The sequence below is a fragment of the Seriola dumerili genome, unplaced genomic scaffold, assembly GCF_002260705.1.
Source record: "Seriola dumerili isolate Sdu_G_001 unplaced genomic scaffold, Sdu_1.0 BDQW01000226.1, whole genome shotgun sequence".
In the NCBI taxonomy this organism is placed as follows: domain Eukaryota; kingdom Metazoa; phylum Chordata; class Actinopteri; order Carangiformes; family Carangidae; genus Seriola; species Seriola dumerili.
Genome location: NW_019174481.1, coordinates 2,130,092 through 2,154,638, shown reverse-complemented (window position 1 = coordinate 2,154,638; position 24,547 = coordinate 2,130,092). Strand labels below are relative to the sequence as shown.

The window sequence follows — 24,547 nt, the reverse complement described above, 5'->3', positions numbered from 1 at the left end:
TGTGGGTTGGTACTATCAACAAATGTACTTATATTTTAAAAGAACTCAGTATGCAGCTAAGATGGGCTAATATATATTATACTGTTGAATTATTATTATTGATGCATTAACATGTAAGCAGCATTTGTAACTCCTACTTTTTATCTTAATTTTGCAAAGTAACTTGTAAGTTTAACTGTCAGATACATATAGCTGATAAACTATAAAGTAACCTAAAATTAAATTACTCAAGTAAAGTACAAGTTACTCAGAACTGTATTCAAGTACAGTACTTAGGTAAACATATTTAGTTGTTTTATACCGCTGTAAAAGACTGATATGTTAATGAGAGCAGCTAATGGAAGTATGCTATTAGCTTTCAGACTACATTACCCATAACTCCCTCGTCTGGTGAACCCTCTCGTGAACCTATGATACTGCTCGTCAACACCTCCTCTTTGTTCAATTCGTGTTTGACTTTTTATGCGGTCAATACAAACTACGAACTACAATACGAATGAAAGTATCAAAAGCTCGTGTTTCCGTCGCTGTTTATTATTGTTTCTTCTGTTTACATCTTTAAACAAGAGCAGTAGGAGACACAAGCTGAAACAGCCAATGGGCGATCAGTTTGTTGCAGGGTCAGACATTTCTGGTAGGATGGCGAGGTTGGGCGTTACAGATATTCAGGAAATTATTATTCCTCTGTTTATTTTCCACTTCACTTATGTTAGCTGGAGTGTACAGTACTTTGTAAACGAGGCCTGTATCTTTCAGGTAAGATTTCTTTAAAAAAGACATCCCGATATCATCGTTAATTCCCGGGGAAGCACTAAGGGTCGTTTGTCAACACTCTCCCCGGAGGGGGTCCGCTCGTCGGAGTCGTCATAATGTGAGGGGTCCATGAGGTGGGGAGCGAATCTGCAAATGCAGCGTCTCCATCGTCAATAATTCAGGATATCTACACTGTTGCTAGCTTAATTTCATGTCGTCTGTTAGGCCTATGTTGTCTATTGAGTGCAGTGTTAATGCTCATTCTTTCTGCCCCGTGTTAATACATGGGAGAAACGTTAGCAATAAGTCGTTACTGTTCATCTTTTCATGCACAGTTTTCACATTTGTGGTAACTTTTCACCAATGTCCTACCGGTGTCAGCTGTCAATCCTCTCATTGTGTAGTTAAAGTCTTGTACATTTACATGCGAAGTAGGGCTGATTAGCGAAATTACAATGTGGCCAAGTGCAATATTCAAATCACATAAGCTGCAGATGTTTGATAAAGGCAGAATTTGTCACAACATACTATTATAAATAAAGCATTGTGTTGCTACAGAGATATCCCGTCCTAAGGCTGCAAACATCACATCGTTACAATTTTTACCCGTCAAAATAATCGCAATATGATTATTGTGCATATAATTCAGCTCTAATCCTAAAACATTTGTCTAGCCTCTTGGTTAATCCTATCAAATTTTAATCAAAACACAGTAATCAAGAGGTGAACACCTATGTATGTTCAATCTCAACGCTGTTTCTATTACTCTGGTTTTCAGGAGTGATTCATGGTGGCCCATCAGACACACCAATGAAGAAAAAGCCTAGTACTCCTCTGCGTCCCAAACGCAGCAGGCTGGTCAGTGCCAGCAGTGAATGTGTTACAGAGCCAGGCACGGTGCAAAGCTCCAGTGCTCCACCAAACTCTGAAACTGTCCCAGAATCAGACTCACAAATCAGGCACCTGACAATGTTGCAGCACAGTCACAACCTCCTCAAGTTTTTGAATGAGGACCGGACCCGGCAGAAGTTCTGCGACGTGTCTGTGTCTGTGGGTGGGAAGCTCTACAGTGCCCACAAAGTGGTGTTGGCCCATGGGAGCAGCTACTTCCACGCTGAGCTGTCCAAGAACCCAGCTACCACTCATGTGACCCTGGACCATGTGGAGGACTCGGTTTTCCAACACCTGCTTGGCTTTTTGTACACTTCTGAGTGCGTTGTCGCAGAGACAGACCTACCGGCTCTAACTGAAGCGGCCCGATTCCTGGACATGATGGATATACTAAAGATGCTGTGTGAAGAAGGAGACGTCCACCCTGTAAGTGTGATCCAGGCCCAGGCTGAGATAAGAGAGTCCCCTGAGGTAGAAACGACCTCCAGTGACTCGCCAGCATGTGACACAGACATCCAGAGCCCATTTGAGCAGAGCACCCTGTGCAGTCGCCATTTTAGGTCGGAAAACTCTGTGCAGAACCACTTGGCTGAGAGTCACATTGATGTACAGCAGGAAATCTCAACTGAGAAAGAGAGGGCGGCAGGTCAGAGGAGGTCGGCTCGTAGGAGGAGAATACCCACTAAGTATAAGAGAGATGATGTAGAGTACTTTGTCAACACTCCTGAGGAAAGGACTGTATCACCCAGAGAGCAGGATGAAGACGGAGTAGAAGAAGCAGGAGAGGTGGTTTTGGAAAACCAAACATCCAAACTGGACACAAACAAGACATCTAAACCAGCTCAGGGGGATGATGTAGTGGATGAGGAGGATGAAGAGGGAGAGGGAAGAGACATGAATGAGGATGTGGCTGCTGAAAAGAAAATTGCTGAAGTCTATACAGCTGACAAGAGTGCAGAAGGAGAAAGGACAGAGCTCCAGGCTGTTCGAGAGGTGGAAGTGCATGTGCCGGCAGCAGGAGGCTCCAGCCAGAGTCCAGTGTACCCCGAGGGTCTGGCTCCAGTCATCATCCAAACCTCCAACAAGAAGACTCTCAAGTGTCCCAAATGTGACAAGACCTTTGACCGTGCAGGTGGGAACCATAGAGTAGAGTATTAGTGTTATCATTAATGTTACCTCTTGCAGTAGAAGCATTAGTAGTGGTGGCTATTGTAGAGGGGTAGCTGTATTACTGAGAACCGTGGCCAGCGCTTTTTGTTTAATTTTTTTAGTTTCTTACCTTTCCACACAGATATGAAACACAACAATCGGCTCTATTGAGCATCTAGTTTTACTCACTATTAGTATTGATAGAATTATAAATTCAATTTTACATGGTTGGGGTGTGGGACTGCAACTTACAATTATTTTTCATTATGGATAAATCACATTTTTTAATTAAGTGAGTGAATTAAGTGTAATTAAGTTGCTCTTTAAAATGTCAGAAATTAGTCCAAATTCCAAAGATGTTCAGTACAGACAAGTATATCATAGAAAAAAACCCAGCAAATGTTTGGAAATTTTGTTTGATTAATGACAAATAATTATCCGAATTGTTGCTGGTTAGTATTCTACCCATTCTCCCTTTTCTCTGGTTTAAAAAGTAAGAACAAGAATGAGAGCCAATCATTTAAACAGCAAATTTCCTTTTTGTCTGTCACCTGTTGCCACTGCTAGAAAGTCTCTTTAAAAGCTTTGGTTGTGTTTGTGTTGAGTAGACGAGAGATTCTCTTCCTGTTTCGTCTTATGTAGAAACACAGTAGGTTTCCTTCAACCTGATGGGCACTCAATGTATAATTTAGTAGTCATATTTACTGCCATGTTTATTGAGTGATTATACAAATGTTTCAAATGTGTTACTGATACAATATATTAACCTTTCTTGCATTGCTCAGGGAAGTATGAGAGTCACACCAGAGTGCACACAGGAGAGAAACCATTCCAGTGTGACATCTGTCTGCAGTGCTACTCCACCAAGTCTAACCTGACTGCGCACAAGAAGAAGCATGCCAGCGACGCTCCCTTCCAGAAGAAGGAGCACAAATGCCCCTTCTGCAACAAACTCCATGCCAGCAAGAAAACCCTGGCCAAGCATGTCAGGAGGTTAGAGACAGCTGTATCAAAACATCCAGTCTACCTTCAGTCTACCTTTCCTTTCATTCTACTTTGTGTGTTAGTCATCTGAACTAAATTCAGCAAAGGTTAACTGTTAGGTGTTTGTGTTTTAACCAGCTTCCACTGGTTTATTACAATTTGGTGTTAGGTAACATTATTGTCTTGGTTAGATAACTCTAATACCTTTGTTGATGACAGTCATTGTTGCAAACATCTGGTTTTCACACAACCTGTCTGGCAAAAGCCAGTCTTAGTAGTTGTCATGCTATTTTAGTTGCCTTGACAAAATACATTGCTGGCAGAGCCAAGAAAGTAAAAAAACTTGCTTGAAGTAAAAAAACTTTTTATGATATTATTGTCTTTGCCAACAGCCACAGCAAACACCTTCCCTAGTTGTACTCTATATTCAGTATTTCCTCAAAACTCACTCAGTTCACTCTGAATTATTTTGAAAATATCAGGTTTTTATCCTTTTTTAATAGATTGTTTTTCATGTTCTGATAATCACAGTCATACACAAGAGTCTGCAGCCATGTTGTGGCTCTGCGAGCCTGTACTTGGACACAGCGACGCTTTAAGCTAAATGCTAACAAGTCAGTGATAATGTAAACATGCTGATTTTTTTGCAGGTTTAACATGTACAATCTTTGTGAACTGTGTTAGCATGCTAACATTAACAACAAAGTAAATTAGCCACAGGTGAAGCTGATAAGAATGCCATTCATTTTGCACATATTTGGTCATAAACCAAAGTTTTGACCTGATAATGGTGCTAGATGGAAAGTTAAAGGATCAAAAAAATGATTACAATCCATCCAAAAGTTGTTGAGGCATTTCATAAAAAAACAAAAAGGTCATCCTCATGGTGGTGCTAGAGGAAAAGTCAGCAGGTATCATCTCTTGGCATCACATTTGCAAAGGCTTTTCATGCTGGGCTAAAGTGGTCGACTGACTGACGTTGCCATTTCTAGAGCTACTCTGGCTAAAAATCGACAGTGTTACACCTTAAACATGTGTGTATTATTGTGTGTAGTATAGATGTATAATGATGAAAGTGTCAGCAGATACTATGGTGATGAAGTTTGGAAAAATACTTTATGTGTTCATACTAACTGAAAATTATTTTCCAAGTTCTAGTTAAGTTATAAGAAATAAATCAATTTGTATAGCACTTATTATTTTCTGGATCTCCATGATGACTTAATCTGCTACAGTCATGTTGTATGATCTTCTTGACTATCCTGCCAGGTTTCATCCAGACCACATCCAAGAGTTTCTCACCAAGAGGAAGAGGAAGAGTGAAGGCTGGAAATGTGCTGTAAGAATTGGCTTCAGTTTTGGAATATTCTTCATATTTTTCCTGATGATGCAGGTTGATCATAAGTACAGGCCACAGGTTTTTGTTTTACAACATGATCACACCAATTTAGCTAGAACTATTTGTTCTATTTGAACTATGAAGTACAATGATGGATGAATTAATTTGTAATAGTAGTAATTAATATATATATTACAGTTAATGTAAAGAAAGAATTTAACAGAGATCTGTAACCTTTGACTTTATGAACCAGATTTGCCTGAAGACCTTCAACCGTAGGCCTCATCTGCAAGAGCACATGATCCTGCACACCCAAGACCGGCCTTTTAAATGCTCCTTCTGTGATGAATACTTCAAGTCACGGTTTGCCAGGCTGAAGCATCAAGAAAAGTACCACTTAGGTAAGAAATGTACCATGAAAAAGAATTTTAAACTCTTAGAATTATAGATAAACATTTTCTTTTACTAATGGAAGCACTTTCTAACAATTAAATATTAAAAGAGAGAATTCAGAAAGATGTTATTGCATCTTTCCAACCTATAGGCTACTAAATGGCAAACCTGTTAATACAACCTTAAAATGATTTCACTGCTGTATGACAGCTGCTAATACATTAACATTAGTCATCAACTATATTACTATAGCAATCTATGCATTTGACAAAAGAGTTTACATCCTGTCTCATTCTCAGGCCCTTTTCCCTGCGAGATCTGTGGCCGACAGTTTAATGACTCAGGTAACAGAAAGAGACACATCGAGTGTACTCATGGAGGCAAAAGGAAGTGGACCTGCTTTGTTTGTGGCAAATCCGTAAGGGAAAGGTACGTCTCTCTGTCCCTAAACTGTCATTAAACACTTTCCTATATGGAAGAGCACCGAGATATTTTGGACGGTGGCAGTGTGTATATTATGTATTATTAAAACCTAAACCCTTATTTTGACATGCAGAGCTGCAAAAAAACATGTTTGATGATGATTTTTCCTCATAGGACGACCTTGCGGGAGCACTTGAGGATCCACAGTGGGGAAAAGCCTCACCTCTGTAGTATCTGTGGCCAAAGTTTCCGTCACGGCAGCTCCTACAGGTGATTCCAGTGAGATTTGAAGAAGATGTTTGATGTTGGGGGTTGTAAAATGTTTCAAGCTCTCAATTTGTTTGGCTTGTGTCATTGATGAAGTTGCCTATAATGACCAAACTGTTCCATGGACAGGCTTCACCTCAGAGTCCACCACGATGACAAGCGCTATGAGTGTGATGAATGTGGGAAAACCTTTATACGCCATGATCACCTGACCAAACATCAGAAAATACACTCTGGTATGGTACAGCAGTGGGATCTCGTATGTCTTTCTTGGGCATCTCCTTTTGTGATAGGGTCTACTTTGTCTTCTTCACACAGTTTAAATTTCATTTCATATTACAATACAGTACAGTGGGATATTCTGTTAATCTTTCCAGTAAGAATTTACTTTAACTTAACCCACATTTATTACAGGTGAGAAGGCACACCAGTGTGAGGAATGTGGCAAATGCTTCAGGCGCCATGATCATCTGACTGTCCACTACAAAAGTGTTCATTTGGGAGAGAAAGTCCGGCAGAAGTATGTTATCATATATATATCACAGTCACACTTAATCTCTTTTTGGTAACGTTGTAAAAAATGGTATTATTAGTGTTAGTGTGCCTTTCAAAGTTTGGCAAATGCTGTTGGTTTCTGTCTCTGTTAATGAGGATTTTTTTTTTTCACAGGTATAAAACTGCTGTGCATCAGTGTGAGGTTTGCAAGAAGGAATTTAAAGGAAAGTCCAGTCTAGAAATGCACTTCAGGACTCACTCAGGTAAAAAAAAACCCCCAAAGAAGTCAAGAGCGGCAGTTCGCTGCTAGAGGAGGCAACTTTCTCAGTTGACTGTTCATAAGCCCCGCCCCCTTAGTTACTTCCTGTTGCTATGCTATCTGTTCTAGCACGGCACATATTTTCAGTTTGTGATGATAACTGTAGCAGATTTCCCGCTCGAAATTCATTATAAAGTTTGAAATTATGGGCGTACATCTTCCAGGACAGGAGCTGCTATTGTAACTCTCGCTAAACTATCTATGGACGATCGCTGTACTGGGGTGGGGCTCATCAAAATGATCAATTATTCTTAAAAGAGAGAGTACAATAGAAACATATTTTGATCATGCGGGTTGTATATTTGATTGATGATTCTCAGATTTCCACTTGTGTTGCTGTGACAGGTGAGAAACCCCACAGATGTCCTGAATGCCACCAGACATTTCGGATCAAGAAGACCTTGACAAAGCACATGGTGATTCACTCAGACGCTCGTCCTTTTAACTGTCCCCATTGCAGTGCCACCTTTAAAAGAAAAGACAAGCTCAAGTACCATGTTGACCATGTGCACAGCACCCGGTTTACTGAGCAGCCCCTCAGCACGCTCAGCGAGGACAAAATAGTCTCCATTCCTTTTGAGGAAACCTCAAAGGCATATCGTGCTGAACCTAAGTCAACCCTCCAAAACACCCCTCCAACTATGAATGTCTGCGTGCCAGTAACTTTAGTTCCTGTCCAGATGGCAGGAGGAGCGCAAGGCGACCTGAGTGCTCATGGAGCCTCGTCTCTGTCCTCCCAAAGTCACAGTGTTGTGAGCATGCAGGCTCAAGGACAGCAGCAGAACTCTGGCTACCAGGCCGCCACAGATCTGGCATTCTTAGAGAAGTACACCCTCACCCCCCAGGCCACCAACATCGTCCACCCTGTGAGGCCAGACCAGATGCTAGACCCTCGAGAGCAGTCCTACCTGGGCTCGCTGCTGGGACTGGATTCAGCTTCTGCTGTGCAGAACATCTCCAACTCTGATCACACACACTGATGCTTCTCAGCCCTGAAACCTACCCAGTCATTTCAGTCAGAAGAACAGATGCTACAATATACACCACTAAAATATATAAACATTTTAAGACAGAGGGCAATATTTGACCTCCATGTAAATTATTAAATTGAAGACAAACACGACACAACTGCACTTGATTCATTTTGTCACAGGAAAACCTCTGATGTTCAGGCTGATCTCACTGGAAATTAGCGAAATAGCAAAACAATGAAAAGTATCACCTTAACTCTGAAAAACTGGGAACATTTTGTTACATGTTAGATGATGATACAAAGTTACTTTGGCAATTTTTCTTTTTCATAAACAGGTCCCTTTTCTGCACAACAACTTGAGCTTCAGTGTTAGCAGGGTTTTTAAGTGTCACAGAATTTTGTACCTATTAGATTCAAAATGAAGAGAAACATTTTTAACTCATGCAGAATAAATATGAGCACAACTATTAAGTATTAGAAGTCTAAGTACTTATGTATGTGTGCAAGAATGTTATTTTAAATACAAATGTTTAATCATATAAAATGTGTGTAACTATTGCTGTAATTGTCAATAATCGGTATTAAAGCAGATTGTGGAAAAAAAGCTAAATTTGACCTTTTAGAACAGAACTCCAGATGCAGATGAAATAAGAGATTAAAACAATTAAATAATTTTGAAACTAAGCCAAGTCGTTTTTCAGATAATTCTGAAAACTTAACAAATTTTTAAAAAGTAGGGCCACCCTGAGGTCAGGAAGTATCAGGAATTTGCAAGCCACCTGCCAGTTTTGGTGAATTTTGCTCTGACAGACTTTGCTGCACAAACACTTTGCTGAGAAAAGTAAGAAGACAAAGAATAATCAGATGAAAAGAAACAATGGTAATAGTCTTCCCAGATTTTGTGCAATGCCCAATAAAACCAGAACTGAGTTAATATGTGCATGTCCATAGCTGTGTGACAGAGTGGTGACCTGTCAGCCAGTTGTGACTTGGAACAGGTTAAGTGAGTATGGATAATAGATTGATGATTGGATTGCTTTTGGGCGATGATTTTTTTGATGACACAAAAAACTCTAGAAACACAATTCTATACAGATTAGTGTTGAGATTTTATTCAGGCCATCCGCCAGTCATTTTTGTGGCTTTGAGCATACAGACAAAAATGTACTACTACATTATGCAGGGATTCATATATCAAAATGAGAAGCCTGAAACAGTTTCTGAAAAACTCAACACATTGTGTGACATCACCATAACTAAGTTTCCAGGCTGGCAGTCGTTTTCAGTCAGTGGTGATCAAATCCTAAGACAACTTGGTGATAGAGCCAATGCAATTGTTCTGGTCACAAGACAATAAATAGTTATATAAACACTAATAATAAAAAAAAAACAGTATACTATAAATACATAATCATAAATGCAAGGAATAACACTCACCGTATTTCTTTCGAAATAGCCACAACCTAAAAATAATCATATAGAAACACAGCCATGAATATAATAATAATAATAATAATAATAATAATAATAATAATAATAATAATAATAATAATAATAACCCCAGAAACACACTTCACTTCAGAGAAAATGATGGAAGAAATGCTAAATGAGAGATAGCATTTAGATACAGAAGCTATAGGGGAACAGACGCTAGCCCAGGTATGATGTCATGACTTCAGCTCTCTGGTCATCACCTTGAGGTTGCCTGGCAACCAGCAGAGAATCTCAGCCAAATATAGTCCAGCACATAAATCCCTGTATAACTACAAGTTGTTGTTTTTACACTTTGTTTGTTGTACGGATCAAACAAATATATTGAAGTGATCATTGAGAGCTTTAGAGGTTCAGGGAGGAAGATTTTATAAACCTTTGGACAAACCCAGGTGCTGTTTCCTCCTGTTGAAAGTGTTTGTGCTAAGCTACGCTACTTAGCTGCTGGTTCAAGCTACATATTAGAGTACAGACATGAAAATAGTGTCAATCATCTCATCTAACACTTGGAAAGAAAGTGAATAAGTGTATTTCCCAAAATGTCAAAACAATTCCTTTAAGGCTAAGGTTAATCGTACACCAGAGCTGAGCCTGGGAACAAATCCTTTATTAGCCTGTAAGGATCACACTAATATTTAAACCTTGTCACTTTCCTCGCGGTTCATCATGATACTGCTGTATTTCTGTCAATGGCATATTAATGTAATGAGCTTAAAGTGATACTTACATTTTGTTAACTCAACTGTTCCATTAATGCACTGGACCAAAGAGTAATGCTCTGTCACCCAGCGCCAGTGTTTTTTCACACATTTCAATTCCACTCTGTCACCATCTTTTATAAATTTAACTCCATCAGGTATTAAGTCAGGATATTCAGAAGTGTCCAAAGAACAGTAGGCAGCTGCACACAAGGAACAACACTTTGTTAACTTTTTCCTGAACCAACCTCATGGGCAGTCCATTGAAATAAAAGTTAGTAGGGTTGACTTGTTTATACCTTCACACATGGGTTCATCTGACCATGTGCCATCTGTAAAACACATCACTTTCTCTGGACCCACTCGTCTGTAAAAACTATTGCAGCGGAATCTCAAAAACATGTCAGCAATTTCCACAACGTCACCATTTTCTATGGTAGGGTGTCTTCCACAGTTATTGACTGAAATAGAAAAAACAAAAAGGTTTCTGGTGGGTTGAGATATCAACTGGAACATGTAACGTAAAAGGAGAAATTAATGTAATTATTTACTTGTTGTGATTTGAGTTTGAATCTCGCTCCCATTTGATCCAGAGATGGTAGAAGGTCCTACAAGAGACAGTGAACACACCAGTTATTAGTTATGAGGTAGATATCATACCGCCATGTTGTTTTTATGCATTTCTTCCAGAATGTCTCAACTTTTTTCCCATGATTCTTTGTAAAATTTGAAAGTTGCATGTTCTTTCTTGGTAGAGGAAATTTAATTCTGTGAGTGACATTAACATTTAAAATATTATGGTCTTCATTCATATCAAATATGAAACCTCAAAGTCTAGTGAGTATTTTAGTGAGTAATACTGTCAGGTTATAATTCTTTATGGGGTTCTCACTATGAATGATACCTTTCACAAATCATTTATGTAGAAATGGTGATTACATCAGCTTTAAAAATAAAAGAAAGAATTAACCTTGTGACCGTATCTCATAAAATGTTAATTTATTAGACTACTTTGAATTTGTTTTCCCATGCGACCTGTTACTAATATAAATATTTATAACATCCACTTCAAGAGCAATTCATAAAATGTATTTTCATCCCTGCATATCTCAGCACATACTACACTTACTGCACATAGGACCTTCAGTCCAGTTCCCAGCTATGCAAAAGATGGATTTGCTGCTGGATGCTTCCTCTGTAGCGTATCCATCTTCACATTTATACTGCACTTCTGAATCTGCAGGAAAAACCTCCTGGTATCTCTGATGAATTATTACAGCATGAGGGACTTTAGGGGGCCGGCCGCATGCAGTGATACTTTCTGTAAATAAGAAAAGTAATCAATAATTAAAAATGCTCATGTGACCAGAGATGACCCCAAAGCATTTAAATTGGTATTATTCCTACTATTGTGATTTTTCTACAAACAAACAGTAAACAATAGACAGACTTACTCTCACAAATGGGCAAAGACGACCATTCTCCACTTATACATCTGGTTGTAGCAATCTGGTGTCTGTGTTCATATCCTTGTTCACATCTTATCCGTATTATGTGGCCTTCCTCATACCAACCATTTGAGTTTTCACGGTAATATCCATTGGGGATAGTTGGAGGAATGCAGGCATTTATATCTGAGAAATAAAAGAAAGAACAAGACCATAGTTTGGCAACATTTTCATACTTTTAATGACATCCTTTATTATTTAATGACAAAGAATGGGATACTTCCTAAACTCCCAATGTTACCATAAATCCTATCACACATGGTTTAATAAATGATCTCAAATGTCTTCTTCTTTGAAGGTTAATAAAACTACAGATGTTTGCTCCTGGAAGACATTTTATGTTTGAAAATTGTCTCAATGTTATAAAGTTTAAAAAGCTTTTGTTGGAGTTGAAGCAAAACAAGTTCATGCACCTTAATCAACACTCAAAGTATAGTGGATATGCTGGTATCACCAACAAGCTTATAGACAATCTAACAGTCGAAATCTGAGTTAATATTAAGACACTTTTTGGCTGTATCTTCAGTCAGAAATGTTTGCTGCCATTCTTATGCCTCTTCTACTCTTGATCAATTTCTGAAATGTGTCTTAAGCTGCTGTCGTCTTTTATTTTACCTGCCTTTTTACTTTCGTTACATATTGTAGCTACACATTTTAGTTCCTTACTGTATGTCACAATGTGTTATAAACCATGTATTATCTGTTAAAACACTAATCATGGAGGGATACTAAATGTTCCCAAATGCACATTTCCTTACATGTGCTAACATATAGATTACTGTGTGCTATAGTTTGTCACTGTAGTGTTTATGCATTTACCAGCTGTTATATTCCTTGTAACGGCTAGATTGTGGGATATTGGCTTTTGCTGATCATTTTTAGGCCTAAATAATTTTTTACTTTACAGACTCATATAATTAAATATTAGGTGACATTACTCTTTCAAAAGTTTCACAACTATGTTGACATGAAAAATCAAGAAGCAGCTCTGTAGCATAATGAAAACAAAAATCTAAAAGTCTACAACCATGTTGTTCAGGGTTGTAGGGTGTTTAGATGCGGTTAGCTAAATGCTAAGGTCCCCATGCTAATGTGTTCACAATGGCAATGCTAATATGCTGATGTGAAGCAGGTATAATGTATAATGTTTACCATGTTCACCATCTTAGCTTGTTAGTTCACCACTTGCATGCTAACATTTGCTAGTTAGCACTAAACACAAAGTACAGCTGATTATAAAGCAAATTATTGTCCTAAAAGTTAAAGTTTTGGCCTGATGTAGCTCTAGATGTGAAGTCAGGGATCACCAAAGTTATTACAATTCATTCTGAAGGGGACATGAATGTCTGAACATCATTTTGTGTCAGTACAAACAATAGCTGTTGAGATATTTCAGTGTGGCGCAAAGTTGTGGACCCGTGGACCAACATGCTAACGGTGCCAACTGCAGAGCCATGCAGCATGGCAAAAAAAGAGAACATTAGATGTATTTAGGGAACACTTACCTATACATTGTGGCTGATGAGACCATTTGCCATTTTCACATGTGGTTGTGGCCCACCAAACCTTCACTACTGGTTTAAGTCCGTCATTGCAGGTATAGTTCAGCATTGTTCCATGAGAGTAAGCCACTTTTGGGGAAGAGAAACCATCGTCCAGTCTGGGAGCACTACAGGACTGTGATGGATTTTGTGCTGAAACACAACAATATGCAAGATTACTCTAGAATAAATGTGTTTTTTACAAACTTCATTGATCGTATGTGAAAGTATTCGATCTTCTCACCATGAAGCGCGTCAGGAAACCAAATCAGGAGAAGAAATCCAAAATATCTGATGCACATTTTGTCAGGATTCAAATGATCTCAAAACAAAGCAGAGCTAAGACTATAGTCCAGATCAGCAGCAGTTAGTTAATATTGACAGGAACCCCCACCCAAGAGTTTTTAGAGTAAACACTCAAGCATCATGTTGCTGGTGTAGGGCCAAAGCAAGAAGGGCTACAGATCGAATATAAACACAGAAAAGGAGAAAAAACATGCATACACTCTAAGTTGTAGTACTTTTTCATTTTCTTAATGCATACAAAACATAGTGTAAGATGAGATTTATTTCTGTTAAGATTTATTTTGATATGATGTGAGGCAGTGATGTGGTGTATGACAGTTGGTGGTATTCAGTTGTCCTTCTGTGGGAGCGGACATTAAAGTGGATGAAGTTAGCCAGAAGAAAGCTGTCACTGAGTCATCGATCTACCCACGACCCAAATGTAGATGGATTCAGTAAGAACTTAGTTTATAGTTAACAAGCGTAAGAGTCACCAGCGTTACAATAAGAACATAGGCTTCACACAAGCAGTTTTAGTGAAATTTGTTTAGAAATCTAAATGATTGTTACGATAAGAAAGACAGCGTTTGGAAGGCTCCACATTCAGATCAGTCACTTTTGCAAAAGAATCTCTTTTAAATGAATTTGCTAACAAACGTCAGTTTTGTGTTCAGCATTGCTTCCTGACCTTGCATAACATAAATTTATTCATATTTCAAAGACTGACACAGTTTTTATGTTTATTGTATTAATTCCACATTTGTAAATTTGTTTGGGAAAGGTCTATGATAATGATTAATTTGTCCCTGGAGAAGAGCTACCAGACTATCTGAGGGTCATTTGCTCTGCAACAGTCAACAAAATATTATTGATTGATTATTATTTAGAGTTCAAATTTCAAAATGATTTCCCGGATTGCTGTGATCTCAGGTCAGTTTTATGCCTCCCCTAGTTTAATTATTTATCCAGCTGAGTCTGTCTTCATCACTTCTGGATGAGCACAATGTCTAAAAACAACAATATTTCTGACCATTGGTCACTGAATGACAGTCACCTACAATGCCTCACAAATCAAACTTGACTTTAACAATGCAAATACTTACACCTGTTTCAACATGGAGACATTGTATGGTATCAAACAAAAGACACCAAGTAATTAACATGCATGTTGGCAGCATGTTTAAATCCAATGATCTATTAAATGACAACTTAGCACAATGTAAGAGCAACGCTGGTCAGAGCAAATACCTATCTTTGGTCAAGTCACTGAAGGTTTATAGAATTTTACATACATTAAACCTGAAATATTCACAGTCAGAATCTCATTTACAACATGAATGCATTACTTATATCTGCCACTAAATTTGTTGACACAAGTTATCATTCAAAGCAGAGTATATGAAAACATGCCTGGGGAGGATATTTAAGCAATAAAATGTAAATATACACTGCCAAAATGAAGTTATGTCTCATTTACAGCTGAATTCACATCTTCAAAGCTCAGCAGTCATCACATTTTACATGTGCAATGGCACATGTTTTTGTGGAACCACAATGATTCACACAGTTACCTGATTTATACTCAAAATCTTTAGGTTTGTAACTGTGCAATGCAAAATAAACATAGAGAGGTGATTATTTTTTAACCCATTTAGCATAAATGAGCACAATGATTAGATATTAGAAGTTGATGTAGTCATGTACATATGCAAGAAACTTAATTTGAATACAGACATATAATCCTATGAAATGTGATTAATTGTGAAATTACTTATTTTTAGTAACTAAGGAGGGGATAAACAAACGGAAACAGTAAAACTGAATGGCAAGAAATCAAGTACAATAAAGTATCGGTTGCATCCAGGGGTAGTGTTGTGGGTGGATTTTAATTGTGTCACAGCAATCACAGAATTCACCACTAATTAATTAATTAATCAATCTGTGTGAGTCATTAGTCTTGTGACAAAGTGATAGCCTGTCCAGGATGTGGTCCACCTGGGAAAGCCACCTGCCACTTGTGATCCTGAACAGGATAAGCAGGGTTTTTGTTTTGTTTTGTTTTTTTGATGACACAAAAAACTCTAGAAACACAATTCTATACAGATTAGTGTTGAGATTTTATTCAGGCCATCCGCCAGTCATTTTTGTGGCTTTGAGCATACAGACAAAAATGTACTACTACATTATGCAGGGATTCATATATCAAAATGAGAAGCCTGAAACAGTTTCTGAAAAACTCAACACATTGTGTGACATCACCATAACTAAGTTTCCAGGCTGGCAGTCGTTTTCAGTCAGTGGTGATCAAATCCTAAGACGACTCGGTCATAGGGCCCCAGCAAGTGTTCTGGTCACAAGACAATAAATAGTTATATAAACACTAATAATAAAAAAAAACCAAATACTATAAATACATAATCATAAATGCAAGGAATAACACTCACCGTATTTCTTTCGAAATAGCCACAACCTAAAAATAATCATATAGAAGTACAGCCATGAATATAATAATAATACTAATAATAATAATAATACTAATACTAATAATAATAATAATAATAATAATAATAATAATAATAATAATAATAATAATAATAATAATAACCCCAGAAACACACTTCACTTCAGAGAAAATGATGGAAGAAATGCTAAATGAGAGATAGCATTTAGATACAGAAGCTATAGGGGAACAGACGCTAGCCCAGGTATGATGTCATGACTTCAGCTCTCTGGTCATCACCTTGAGGTTGCCTGGCAACCAGCAGAGAATCTCAGCCAAATATAGTCCAGCACATAAATCCCTGTATAACTACAAGTTGTTGTTTTTACACTTTGTTTGTTGTACGGATCAAACAAATATATTGAAGTGATCATTGAGAGCTTTAGAGGTTCAGGGAGGAAGATTTTATAAACCTTTGGACAAACCCAGGTGCTGTTTCCTCCTGTTGAAAGTGTTTGTGCTAAGCTACGCTACTTAGCTGCTGGTTCAAGCTACATATTAGAGTACAGACATGAAAATAGTGTCAATCATCTCATCTAACACTTGGAAAGAAAGTGAATAAGTGTATTTCCCAAAATGTCAAAACAATTCCTTTAAGGCTAAGGTTAATCGTACACCAGAGCTGAGCCTGGGAACAAATCCTTTATTAGCCTGTAAGGATCACACTAATATTTAAACCTTGTCACTTTCCTCGCGGTTCATCATGATACTACTGTATTTCTGTCAATGGCATATTAATGTAAAGAGCTTAAAGTGATACTTACATTTTGTTAACTTAACTTTTCCATTAATGCACTGGACCAAAGAGTAATGATCTGTCACCCAGCGCCAGTGTTTTTTCACACATTTCAATTCCACTCTGTCACCATCTTTTATAAATTTAACTCCATCAGGTATTAAGTCAGGATATTCAGAAGTGTCCAAAGAACAGTAGGCAGCTGCACACAAGGAACAACACTTTGTTAACTTTTTCGTGAACCAACCTCATGGGCAGTCCATTGAAATAAAAGTTAGTAGGGTTGACTTGTTTATACCTTCACACATGGGTTCATCTGACCATGTGCGATCTGTATCGCACGTCACTTTCTCTGGACCCACTCGTCTGTAAAAACTATTGCAGCGGAATCTCAAAAACATGTCAGCAATTTCCACAACGTCACCATTTTCTATGGTAGGGTGTCTTCCACAGTTATTGACTGAAATAGAAAAAACAAAAAAGTTTCTTGTTGGTTGAGATATTAACTGGTACATTATACAATGTATAAGGAGAAATTAAGTTATTTACTTGGGATTTGAGTTTGACTCCCTTTTGTATTTGATCCAGACCTGCTAGAATATGCTATAAGAGACAGTGAACACACCAGTTATTAGTTATGGTTAGTTATCATACCACCTTGTTGTTTTTGTGCATTTCTTCCATAATGGTTAATCATTTTTCCCATCATGTTTTTATGTCATGTGATCCATTGCTAATATATAAATATTGATAATATCCACTTTAATACCAATTCATAAATGTTATTTTCATCCCTGCATATCTCAGCACATTGTCCACTTACTGCATGTTGGGACTTCATCCCAGTTCCCAGCTATACAATAGATGGATTTGCTGCTGGATGCTTCCTCTGTAGCGTATCCATCTTCACATTTATACTGCACTTCTGAATCTGCAGGAAAAACCTCCTGGTATCTCTGATGAATTATTACGGCATGAGGGACTTTAGGGGGCTGGCCGCATGCAGTGGTACTTTCTGTAAATAAGAAAACAAATCATGAAGAGGAACAGGAAAAGCTGCCCCTATGAATAACTACTTGGTTGTTGCAGATGATGAACGTGGTTCAGGATTTAGACATGGAAACCTATGAACTGTTTTTTTTTCCTTTTTTATTTCTCAAGTAACATATCTGCCAGACTTACTCTGACAGATGGGCAAAGACAACCAGTTTCCATCTACACATTTGGCTGTTGTGACTCGGTCTTTGTGTTCATATCCGCTGTTACATTTTGTCCTTAATACGCTTTCGTTCTTATACCAAGTTGAGTTTTTACTGTTATGTCCATTGGGGATTGTTGGTGAAATGCAGTCTTGTTCATCTGAGGAAAAAAAAACAAAATTTCAGTCTCATTCAACATTTTTGGACTTACAAAATTACTTTTATGAATGTTTGATATAGATACTTTGGAAATATGAAGTAATATGTACCTTACTTCAGAAGTTGAGAAGAAGCAAAGATTAGATGAAAATAAATACATAAATAAACATAACCTTCAGTAACAGAATTCTTATCTATTTATTTATTTTATTTTTTATATTTCTTACTGGTGATTCATCTTGAGGCCTTTCGGTAGGGATTGGGGGAAGGTGTTGCATTTGAAGAAGTTGCATTTAAAAAGAGGAGGCGTTAGCGTGCACAAAATGTGAAATGCCGGTTTTATGCTTCTCCTATTTAATTGCTGAAATAATGTGCTTCCAAAAATCTCACTGACTCTGACTGCATTTTTAGTGCATGTATTGAATGATTTGTTGACATTATTCCTTGGCAGGATATACAAATAACCTCCAACCTATTCCAGTAGAAGTATTTATGAAACACTTACCGATACATTGTGGTTCATGAACCCATGTGCCATTTTCACATGTGCTGGTTGCCCACCAATCCTCCACTACTGGTTTAAGTCTGTCATCACAGGCATACGTGATCTTAGCTCCAGGAGGATAATTTCTTTCAACAGGGACAAAATAACCACCAGCCAGTTTGGGAGCGCTACAAGACTTAGCTGCATCTTGTGCTGAAATACAATGATACACAAAAGTACATCCTAAACATATATTTAACAAACTGAGATTTTTCTAAGTGACAGAATTGATTTGTTCTTACCATGCAGCACTCCATGCATCCAAACCAGGAGAACAAATCCAAGATACCTCATGCTCATTTTGTTCACTATGATAAAGCAGGGTGAAGAGCCTTGTTCAGATCTGGAACGGTTAATAATTGTTAAGGCCATTTCCCCAATGAGCTTAAAGGTTGAGAAATAGTAAACATTAGGATGCATTACTGTCATTATGCTGTTGTTTGGAAGTCAACAGAAATGTACTCAGATCAGTCACATTTTGCAATAGTATTTTGCTGAAATGAGGTTCTTTAAAAATGTGAACAAAGTACACAGACCAGTATTATGTACAGCTGTTATATCATTTGTTGTCATATTTTTACTTTGTTTTTCAATTGTTATTTCCCATTTTGGTACACACCGCAACATGAACATATCTAAGAGGAGAGTCGATCATTTTCAAGAAAACACTGCTCTTGTTATTTCACATTTATTTATTTATTTTTCAAAATATGTTAATTTTTTGCTGCATATTCAACAAACATACAGAAAACAGAGAAGGAAAAAAAAATCCCACAAACAAACAGACAGCACATCAATCATGATAACAGTAGCCACAGTCAGATAAATTACGTGCAAGGTAATGATTAATAATGATAAAAAAAAGTAATTCATATCATTAGTAATGATTAAAAAAAAGCAACAACAAAGTACCTTTTGAAAGGCATGGTGCTTCACATTGGACTCCACACATTAATTCTTAGCCTGAAAATATTGCAGAGCAGGGTCCCAAATCTTATCAAGCACACATCTTCATTGTAAAATCTCAGTCTCTCCAAATATAGTGTGTTTGCCATTTCTCCCAGCCACAAATCATATGTGGGTACAGAGTCCAGCTTCCACATTTGTAAAATTAACTTCTTTGCAGTTACCATTCCAAACAAGACAGCCATTTTCTCATATTTATTGGCAGATAGTAAAGCACCCACTGTTTCCCAAATGCCTCTGAAAGACAATGAAAAATGCTTTCCAATAGGTGTTATGTTTACTGCATGACCAGAAAGAGTATGTCAGATTACCAATCCCAGATTTACAATGATTACAAATAGGTGAGAAATCAGAAAAATAAGTGAAACTTTTCTTTAGAGTAATAAAATTTATGTAATATTTTAAATGAGATGAGACTATGGCAGACATTGCCTGGACAGTCATGTATGATCTTTAAACACTCATCCCAAACCTCATATTTCAGTTCTAAATTAAGTTCATTCGCCCATGCCTGCTGAAGTCCTGCTGTGTTTAATAGAGTTTTCTTGTGTAGGATCTGATAGAAAAAGGTAACCCCTAAAAGAGAAACAGGAGTAAATGCATTTTTTTGTCCAGAATTTCAAAATTATTCATTTGTTTCCTGACATAGTCTCGAATTTGTAGATATCTGAAAAAACGTGACGTAGGAATATTACAAACAGCTTGTAACTGCAAATGACGCAAAGTTCAGGTTAATATAAAGGTCACCTACAATACTTACAATACCTCTTTGTTTCCAAGTGGAAAAAACATTATCGTTTAGACCAGGTATAGAGGAATGATTCTTACAGATGGAGGTATCCACATAGATTTTTGGAGCCTTAACATATAATTTTATCTGCTTTATCTGTTTTGATAAATGTTTTTTAGTGAGTCTTCTGGCTTTGTAGTTCCCACATTTGTTTATTTAAGTTAAGAAATACCTTCAGTGCTTCATTTGATCCTAAATTTCTCAGTGTTTTCTACAAAAATCTATGAAACTGTCCATAGTCCAGATTTCAAATTGATTTTCCTGACAGCTGTGTTCAGGGATCAGCATTACGAAATATCAAAACTCAGCCACATCAAAGGACAGACTTTTGAAACCGAGGTGGAATTCTCTAAAGGTTTAATTATAAACCAAAAAGAGATGCACCATCATGTTCCATTTTAGCTCATATGGCACCATGAGCTCATGGGATATTTACCTTGGGGTCTGACAGTTTTTATTTCAGTTCTTTCTCTGACTCTGATTACCATGTGCTGGATCTTCGTGTAATCTGCCATATTTTTTCAGTCCTAAAACAACACAGGTTTCAGAGACAATGTGTACATTTCACAGTAGGGTAAATTTTAAAATTAATGATGGATAAATTTCATGTAGGCTTTCAGTTCATGCTGGCTCACAGTCACACTGGCACGGACACTTGAATAGCATGCCTGGAAACCTGTGGTTTTCAACGACAACAAGTTGAATTGTCTAATGTGCAAAAGGCCTGTTACTGCACGGGTTGGGTTGTATCTTATTTTTAGGTGACACACTGCTTATTAAGCTTTAAATTGCATCAATCGGAAAATGCAAACTTTTAGGCTTAAAGCAGAAATCAAATGAAGGTTGAGGAAGAATCACCATGTCACCATGAATTTTATTACTTTTCTTATGCTTTACTATACTATGACCTTTGTGATGGGGCGGGAGGGGTTATAACTGTTGCCTTAAACTAATAAAGTTTTAGGTTCTTTTAATACTTTGACATTTTTTTGCCTAAATATACTATGACGTTTTTATGCCTTACAATAATATGATGTTTTTTGACATTTTTTGCCTAACTATACTATGATGTTTGTTATGCCTTACTATACTATAACGGTTTTTGACATTTTTATCCCTTACTTTACTATGACATTTTCATGACATTTTATGCCTTACAGTGATACAGTGATTATGCCTCACTGTATTATGACGTTTTGGGGCATTTTTATGCCATACTATACATATACCTTCTTTGATGTTTTTATGCCTTACTGTACTATGACAAATTTTGAATTTTTTTTGCCTAGATATATTATGACGTTTTTATGCCTTACAATACAGTGTTGTTTATTGACATTTTTTTTGCCTTACTATACCATGAAGTTTTTTGACATTTTTTTGCCCTATTATACTATGATGTTTTTTGATATTTTTTTACCTTACAATACTATGATGTCTATATGCCTGATTATACTATGATGTTTTTTTATATTTTTTTGCCTTAATATACTGTGACGTTTTTTGACATTTTTTTGCCTTACTATACTGTGTTGTTTTTCTGCCTTATTGTACTATAATGTTTTTCTGCCTAATTATACTATGATGTTTTAATGCCTTACTATATCATGACGTTTTTTGACAGTTTTGCCTTACTTCAATATGATGTTTTCATGCCTTACTATACCATGACGTTTTTTGACATTTTTTTGCCTTACTGTACTATGACGTTTTTATGCCTTATTATACGATGATGTTTTAATGCCTTACTATACCATGAAGTTTTTTGACATTTTTTTGCATGTTATACTATGACGTTTTTATGCTTTACTATAACATAATGTTTTTTGGCATTTTTTTGCGTTACTATACTATGATGTTTTTCTGCCTTATTATAATATGATGTTTCAATACCTTACTATATCATGACGTCTCTTGACTTTTTTTTGCCAATTTTACTATGATGTTTTAATGCCTGACAATACTACGATGTTTTTTGACATTTTTTGCCTAACTATACTATGAAGTTTGTTATGCATTACCATACTATGACATTTTCATGACATTTTATGCCTTACTATAGTATGATTATGCCTTACTGTACTATGACGTTTTTTTTTTACATTTTATGCCTTACTATAGTATGATTATGCCTTACTGTACTATGACGTTTTTTTTTACATTATTTGACTCACTATACTATTATGTTTTTAAGCCATACAATAATATCATGTTTTTTGACATTTTTATGCCTTGCTATACTATGACGTTTTTTTGCCTTACTATACTATGACGTTTTTGGACATTTTTATGCCTTACTATACAATGACGTTTTTTGAAATTTTTTTGCCTTACTATATTATGACGTTTTTTGCCTTACTATACTATGAAGTTTTTGGACATTTTTATGCCTTACTATACTATGACGTTTTTATGCCTTACAATACTATTACGTTTTTTTTGCCTTTTTATACTATGACGTTTGTATGCCTTATTATGCCTGTGACATTTTTTGACATTTTTTTTGCCTCACTATTATATAACGTTTTTAGGCCTTACTATACGATGAAGTTTTTTAAAATTTTTTGCCTCACTATACAATGACGTTTTTTGAAATTTTTTTGCCTTACTATATTATGACGTTATTTGCCTTGCTATACTATGATGTTTTTGGACATTTTTATGCCTTACTATACTATGACTTTTTTTTACCGTATTATACTATGACGTTTTTTGACATTTTTTTGCCTTATTATACTATGACATTTTTATGTCTTATTATACTATGACGTTTTTTGCCTTACTATACTATGACTTTTTTTTGCCTTACTATACTACGACATTTTTTGACGTTTTTATGCCTTACTATACCATGATGTTTTTTGACAATTTTTACGTTACTCTACTATGATGTTTTTTATGCCTTACTATACCATGACGTTTTTTGACTTTTTTTTGCCTTACTATACTATGACGTTTTTATGCCTTACTATACCATGACGTTTTTTGACGTTGTTTTGCCTTACTGTACTATGACGTTTTTATACCTTATTATACTAGGATGTTTTAATACCTTACTGTACTATAACGTTTTTTGACAGTTTTTGCATTACTATACCATAATGTTTTTTTTTGGATTACTATACTATGACGTTTTTATGCCTTATTATACTATGATGTTTTAATGCCTGACTATACCATCATGGTTTTTGACATTTTTTTGCCTTACTATACTATGACGTTTTTTCACATTTTTATGCCTTACTATACTTTGATGTTTTTATGCCTTGCAATACATTGATGTTTTTATGCCTTACTATATACTATGACGATTTTTCCCTTACTATACTATGACGTTTTTTTTTACATTTTTTGCCTTACTATAATGTGACGTTTTTTGACATTTTTTTTGCTGTACTATACTAAGACATCCTTTTGCTTTACTATACTATGACATTTTTTTGTGCCTTACTATACTATGATGTTTTTTTTGCCTCACTATACTATGACATCTTTATGCCTTAAAATACTATGACATTTTTTGACATTTTATTGCCTTACTATACTATGACATTTTTTGACATTTTTTTGCCTTACTATATTATGACGTTTTTTGACATTTTTTTGCCTTACTATACTATGATGTTTTTCTGCCTTATGATTCTATGATGTTTTAATGCCTTACTATACTATGACATTTTTTGACATTTTTTTGCCTTACTATATTATGACGTTTTTTGACATTTTTTTGCCTTACTATACTATGATGTTTTTCTGCCTTATGATTCTATGATGTTTTAATGCCTTACTATACCATGACGGTATTTGACATTTTTTTGCCTTACTATACTATGACTTTTTTTGCCTTACTATACTATGACGTTTTTTCACATTTTCATGACATACTATAGAATGACGATTTTTGACATTTTTTGCCTTACTATACTATGACGTTTTTTTGCCTTACAATAATCTGACGTTTTTATGCATTATTATACTATGACGATTTTTGCCTTACTATCCAATGACGTTTTTTTACATTTTTGGCCTTATTATACTGTGACGTTTTTTGACATTTTTTTTGCCTTGCTATACTATGTCATTTTTATGTTTTAAGATACTGACGTTTTTTGACATTTTTTTGCCTTACTATATTATGACTTTT

At 36.3% G+C, this 24,547-nt stretch overlaps 3 protein-coding genes across 5 annotated transcripts; 1 reads left to right on the top strand and 2 right to left on the bottom strand.

Moving 5' to 3' along the window:
• The first annotated feature begins 649 nt into the window (after positions 1-649).
• Positions 650-8,661, top strand: zbtb41 (zinc finger and BTB domain containing 41). Its single transcript, XM_022755384.1, has 11 exons — positions 650-756; positions 1,532-2,776; positions 3,579-3,786; positions 5,047-5,116; positions 5,370-5,517; positions 5,809-5,938; positions 6,107-6,202; positions 6,329-6,435; positions 6,614-6,719; positions 6,869-6,957; positions 7,359-8,661. Exons 2-11 carry the CDS (start codon positions 1,564-1,566, stop codon positions 7,991-7,993), a joined length of 2,802 nt encoding a protein of 933 aa, XP_022611105.1. The 5' UTR covers positions 650-756; positions 1,532-1,563; the 3' UTR covers positions 7,994-8,661.
• A 410-nt stretch (positions 8,662-9,071) lies between these two features.
• On the bottom strand, positions 9,072-13,578 carry LOC111229066 (complement factor H-like). The gene is made up of 9 exons (XM_022755229.1): positions 13,469-13,578; positions 13,189-13,377; positions 11,630-11,809; positions 11,305-11,496; positions 10,727-10,783; positions 10,475-10,636; positions 10,205-10,378; positions 9,424-9,449; positions 9,072-9,325 (listed from the first exon to the last, which is right to left on the bottom strand). Exons 1-9 carry the CDS (start codon positions 13,524-13,526, stop codon positions 9,290-9,292), a joined length of 1,074 nt encoding a protein of 357 aa, XP_022610950.1. The 5' UTR covers positions 13,527-13,578; the 3' UTR covers positions 9,072-9,289.
• Positions 13,579-15,602: 2,024 nt separating this feature from the next.
• LOC111229065 (complement factor H-related protein 1-like) lies at positions 15,603-20,441 on the bottom strand. Of its 3 annotated transcripts, none has more exons than XM_022755226.1 (10): positions 20,374-20,441; positions 18,890-18,990; positions 18,609-18,800; positions 17,928-18,104; positions 17,569-17,760; positions 17,295-17,348; positions 17,044-17,205; positions 16,774-16,947; positions 15,954-15,979; positions 15,603-15,856 (listed from the first exon to the last, which is right to left on the bottom strand). In XM_022755226.1, exons 1-10 carry the CDS (start codon positions 20,403-20,405, stop codon positions 15,821-15,823), a joined length of 1,146 nt encoding a protein of 381 aa, XP_022610947.1. In that variant the 5' UTR covers positions 20,406-20,441; the 3' UTR covers positions 15,603-15,820. The 3 variants fall into 3 exon arrangements, with proteins under 3 accessions (XP_022610947.1, XP_022610948.1, XP_022610949.1); XM_022755227.1 differs by lacking the exon at positions 20,374-20,441 and adding an exon at positions 19,560-19,588; XM_022755228.1 differs by lacking the exon at positions 15,954-15,979.
• Between the last annotated feature and the right edge of the window lie 4,106 nt (positions 20,442-24,547).

Coding starts and splice junctions, on each gene's coding strand:
- zbtb41 (XM_022755384.1), top strand. CDS start 1,564: ATGAAGAAAAAGCCTAGTACTCCTCTGCGTCCCAAACGCAGCAGGCTG. Junction 5,117..5,369: donor GTGAAGGCTGGAAATGTGCT/GTAAGAATTGGC, acceptor TTTATGAACCAG/ATTTGCCTGAAGACCTTCAA. Junction 5,939..6,106: donor GGCAAATCCGTAAGGGAAAG/GTACGTCTCTCT, acceptor TTTTCCTCATAG/GACGACCTTGCGGGAGCACT.
- LOC111229066 (XM_022755229.1), bottom strand. CDS start 13,526: ATGTGCATCAGATATTTTGGATTTCTTCTCCTGATTTGGTTTCCTGAC. Junction 11,810..13,188: donor TCATCAGCCACAATGTATAG/GTAAGTGTTCCC, acceptor TTTATTTCTCAG/ATATAAATGCCTGCATTCCT. Junction 10,637..10,726: donor TCAAACTCAAATCACAACAA/GTAAATAATTAC, acceptor TTTCTATTTCAG/TCAATAACTGTGGAAGACAC.
- LOC111229065 (XM_022755226.1), bottom strand. CDS start 20,405: ATGTTTTTTCCACTTGGAAACAAAGAGGTATT. Junction 18,991..20,373: donor CTTGGAAACAAAGAGGTATT/GTAAGTATTGTA, acceptor TAACCGTTCCAG/ATCTGAACAAGGCTCTTCAC. Junction 15,857..15,953: donor GCTATTTCGAAAGAAATACG/GTGAGTGTTATT, acceptor TCTTGTGACCAG/AACACTTGCTGGGGCCCTAT.